This window comes from Engraulis encrasicolus, chromosome 18, assembly GCF_034702125.1.
Source record: "Engraulis encrasicolus isolate BLACKSEA-1 chromosome 18, IST_EnEncr_1.0, whole genome shotgun sequence".
Taxonomy (NCBI): Eukaryota; Metazoa; Chordata; class Actinopteri; order Clupeiformes; family Engraulidae; genus Engraulis; species Engraulis encrasicolus.
Window position 1 is genome coordinate 22,598,707 of NC_085874.1, and position 4,319 is coordinate 22,603,025.

The following is a 4,319-nucleotide window of genomic DNA, read 5'->3' on the forward strand; positions in this document are numbered from 1 at the left end:
AGGAGGTTGTCACCTCCGCCCGCCCACACATCATCATCTTATCAGGGAGGAGATTCGTTTGTGTTTTGCAGCTGTCTGGCTGACTGGTGCTGGCCGGGCCAGACACATTTCTGGAAAAAAACAAAACAAAAAAACAGAACAGAACAGAAAAGGGGATTTCTGTGCGCCACCGACGTTACAAATGAAATTGATTTTCATCCAGTGTGTCTGTGTGTGTGTGTGTGTGTGTGTGTGTGTGTGTGTGTGTGTGTGTGTGTGTGTGTGTGTGTGTGTGTGTGTGTGTGTGTGTGTGTGTGTGTGTGTGTGTGTGTGTGTGTGTGTGTGTGTGTGTGTAGCCTACAGCAGCTGAGCCTATTCTGACAGCAGGGTAAAGTGGGATACATACCGCAGCCAGACACTCAAACAAGAGATGAAGATGATTTCTGGACAGTGAGTGCGGTAACTGCCTGTGCATTCCACAGGCCTTAGCCGTGACATAAATCAGCTCCCATGATGAGTGGAGGTGCAGAACGCACACCAGAAAAACAGAGATGCTGGCAACCAGTACAGTGCTTGAAGGTGGAGAGAAGTGCCGCACACTCCCTCGAGTTAAATGAACAAGTTTTTAATGTGACAACGTTTCGGCCTGTCTGCCTTCCTCAGGTCACGTGTGCATAAATCAGTTCCCAACCAGGGCAGGGGTACACAACAGTGCACCGGTAGGAGTATACGACCGCAATACAGGGGGCACTACGTGGAAAAATGTAGGCATCTTATAACAAAAGTATGGAGAGCATTTCACACATGTAGAATATGAGTTAGGGCAGTGTTTTTGGACCCCATGTAAGGTTGCTTGGAATTCAAATGGGGTTGTCTGAAATGTCTAGGTGTGAAAAAAGCAATACTGATAGATATCACAAATTATAACATAATAACTATTTAATATTCTGAAACAGCACATGCAATCTTATTCTTTGATGACTGTCTTTAGGGTTTCATAGCATATAAGTTACCTCTTTGTTTTTTGTTTTGTTTTTTACGTGTAGAAATTTGACATGAGAAAATGGGGTCCCGGGTCAAAGAAAAGATTGGAAACCACTGAGTTAGGGGGTACTCATGCCAGGTATAACAAAAATAATAATAATAATAATTGTATTTGTATAGCACTGTGTCATACAAGGCATGTAACTCGAAGTGCTTAACAAATGGGGGAAAAAAAACATTGTTAGAGATGGATTTAGAAGGAGAGGTATAGAGGAGAGGCAGAAATAGCAGGAAGGCAGAGGAAGAAGAGATAGATAGAGATCGTAGAGTCATAAGGTCAACGTAGGTTAGGACCAGGATTCTTAGATGCATAAGGTCCATGGTGGCTGGGCCTAGCATAAGTCATAGATAGTCACACAGAGATTGGGCGCTCAGGTGCGGGAAAGGCTTGGGGAGTGGACCACAAAACAAAATGGTTGGGAAACACTGATCTAAATTAATACAGCATGACCATGCAATGTGGCACGCAGCAATGGGCACGGGTGGGGCACGAAAAATCAATACCACAATCCCTTCTGAATACAGTGTGGAGATAAATCCCCATCTGTACAACTGGTTGATGGTGGTGAGGTGACCTAAATCCATGCATTGGGTGGTTGGTAGGGTTTACAGTGATGCCCTGGCGGTGCATGGGCTGGACACATATGTTTTTCAACTTCATAATCCTCCTAATCATAAGATGTCATGACAGCTGAACTGTAAGTAATTGAAGCTAACTGTAAGCTGTCTGCTGGACACCTCTCTTGGCTACGAGACAGCCAATCAGCATGGCTGATGATGGGGGACATGCATGCGTGTCTGTGTTTACGCTCGACTAGTGAGCTATGTGCACCTACATGCTTGCTTACCAGAAACCCTTGTCTGTTGATTACGCTGCTGCTGCTGTTGTATTCTACGCCACCCTATGGGCCTACTTGGCTGACCTGATGACTGGGTCGGTTACGGTGAAACCAGTTTGCTCACATTGTAGGCCTATTAGACACAGTGTTGAAATGTAATGATAGATCTGTGCACTGCACAGGCCTGATCTAATAAAAAAAACGTGATTGCACAAGGGAAATAAAAATAAAATAAAATAAAAGAATATTGTGTGGATATCCTTTTGGCAACAATGGAATATCAAGGTGGTGTGTGTGAGGCAAAGGACAACAGCTAGGCCTGTTCACTAAGCAGTGTCTAGGCCTAGCGCTGATCCAGACAGCTCAGAGGTTAGGGAGAATGTGAGTGTGAGTGATGATGACGGAACTTGTCAACTTACCATTGAGGCCATTCGGGATGCTTCTGTGGTGATGTGGGGCCGACAGGTCATCCATAGACCTCCCTATGGTCGTCGTCGACACCACCTTGGGGTCACTAACTTTGTGTGAGTGATTGTGGTTGTGGTGATGGTCGGGGCTACCCGCGCTCCCGGTGCTTGAGGTGCTACTTCCATCTCCCACGTCTCGCACGTTGCCCGTGCCCCCGTTGAGGTTGGTGAGGCTCGACTGGCTGTCGATGGAGCTCCTGGAACCAGCTCCGTTCCGGTCCTCGTCCAGCATGAGAATGATTTCCTTCAGGTCCGCGTTCTCCCGCAACATGCTCTCCTGGCAGGACTCGAGCTCCTTGAGTTTCTGTTGGTACAGGCCCACATCCTTCCACATGGAGCTCGCCGTGTACCTGCCAAAGCGCTGCCACTCCCGCGACAACTTCTTGCCCTTCTGCCGGTCGTCGTCCAAGAAGCAGCATAGCTCCCGCAGCTCCTGGTTGTCGTCCTGAAGTTTCTGGTTGATCTCCTTGAGATTCCTGATCTCGTGCAGGTGTACCTGCAGCCGACGGTTGACGTCCTTCATCATGTTGCCATGTTCTATCATCAGGTTCATCTTCTCGCCGTCCGCCTTGCGCAGTCTTTTGATCAGCTCCTCTTTGCTACATCTGAATAGTTCCTCGTCGGAAACCTTGCCCAGGTCGTCCCTGAGACCGTCAGTACAATTTTTCGCCATAGCCTATCCTCGGGTAAGATTTATGTCCCCACGGTCCTCGTTCAAATACTTCAGAGCCCGCAACCCAGGCTAAGTCATTGTGATGGAATGCAAAATGTAACCGAAAACAATTACTATAAACTGTTGCGCGCGCTCAGTCAAAATCATACATCAAACAAGTTGTAACTGCACCGATGGCATGGACATCAAATTCGACCAACGACTGAAATAAATCATTTCATTCCACCCTCGTCCAGTCTGTGCCGTCGTTAGGCTAAGCAGCCCACTTTACAATGGCAAATGTCTTTTTAATAGCAATGCGTTGTAACTGAATAACAGATTAGCACATAAATATAGCTTCGATATCTTACCGTAAAATTATGTTTTAGAACCATAGCGTTGGCTCCATCCTCTAGGGCGCACAGCGCTATGGTGTGCGACGGGAGTGTACCAATTCATCCGCATGTAGCTCACAGAAAATCCTAGGACGCGAGCCAACAGTGTCAAAATATGAACGCCAGACGAAATAAAAACGAGAAAACAGCAACGAATCCAATCTATTCTGCTGAAATTCACCGGTTCAAAATAGGTCCACACATTAAAATTCTCATGGCGCCTGAAAAAGGCAAGCGTAAACGTTCCAGAGACACGCTCAAGCCAAGCCCGGAGTCTTCCCCTGGAAGATGTTAACGAATTGGGGTAGCCTATTGAGTCCTCCCCGTTGGAATTAGCTGCGCTGTCCTCCCCCGCTTCCCAAGGATTGGTTTGAAATCATTCAAGAGGATTTTGGCCAAGACGGCCAATCAACACGGAGGGAAAGAGTCTGAGCAGGTACTCAGATGAGAACTATGGTCAAGCCTATCCTTCACTTAGCTCTGCCTTCTTAAAGGGCCAGCAAACCCCACCGATATGTAACCCACACCTGCTCCGCGCCAATTAGGCCTAGTGCACAATCCACGAATTCAATCGGGTTATTTAGTTTTTCAACAGGTAGCCTATGCCTAATGACGCCTAAAGTATTTGGGGAACAACTTTAAAAAACAGTTATTAGGCTATTTTATAACTGGCATGGCATTAATAACTATAGCCTAATACTATAATAACATTGTTATTGGTGGTGGTGGTGATGATGATGATGATGATGATGGTGGTTGGTGGTGGAAATGGAAATGATGATGATATTCAGTTATCAACATATTTAGGCTACTATTTACATATTACATTACATATATTTTCTCAAATTGGCCTACATGCTCTGTTTTTTAATCTACCTTATAATTCATAATAATTGAGATGCATCTAGTTTCTGCATTTATTTCAGCAGTTGGTCCCAATTAT

General features: G+C 45.9%; 1 protein-coding gene across 2 annotated transcripts in view; it reads right to left on the bottom strand.

Moving 5' to 3' along the window:
• Positions 1-3,803, bottom strand: part of ccdc85cb (coiled-coil domain containing 85C, b) — an 86,074-nt gene extending 82,271 nt beyond the window's left edge. The window contains exons 1-2 of one of the 2 annotated variants that reach the window (XM_063223287.1): positions 3,353-3,803; positions 2,282-3,071 (exon numbers count right to left, since the gene is read on the bottom strand). In XM_063223287.1, the coding sequence (XP_063079357.1) occupies positions 2,282-3,002 (721 nt within the window). In that variant the 5' untranslated portion in view covers positions 3,003-3,071; positions 3,353-3,803. Of the gene's footprint in view, positions 1-2,281 lie in introns of both variants that reach the window. The other variant, XM_063223288.1, reaches the window with a different exon arrangement.
• Positions 3,804-4,319: the final 516 nt, after the last annotated feature.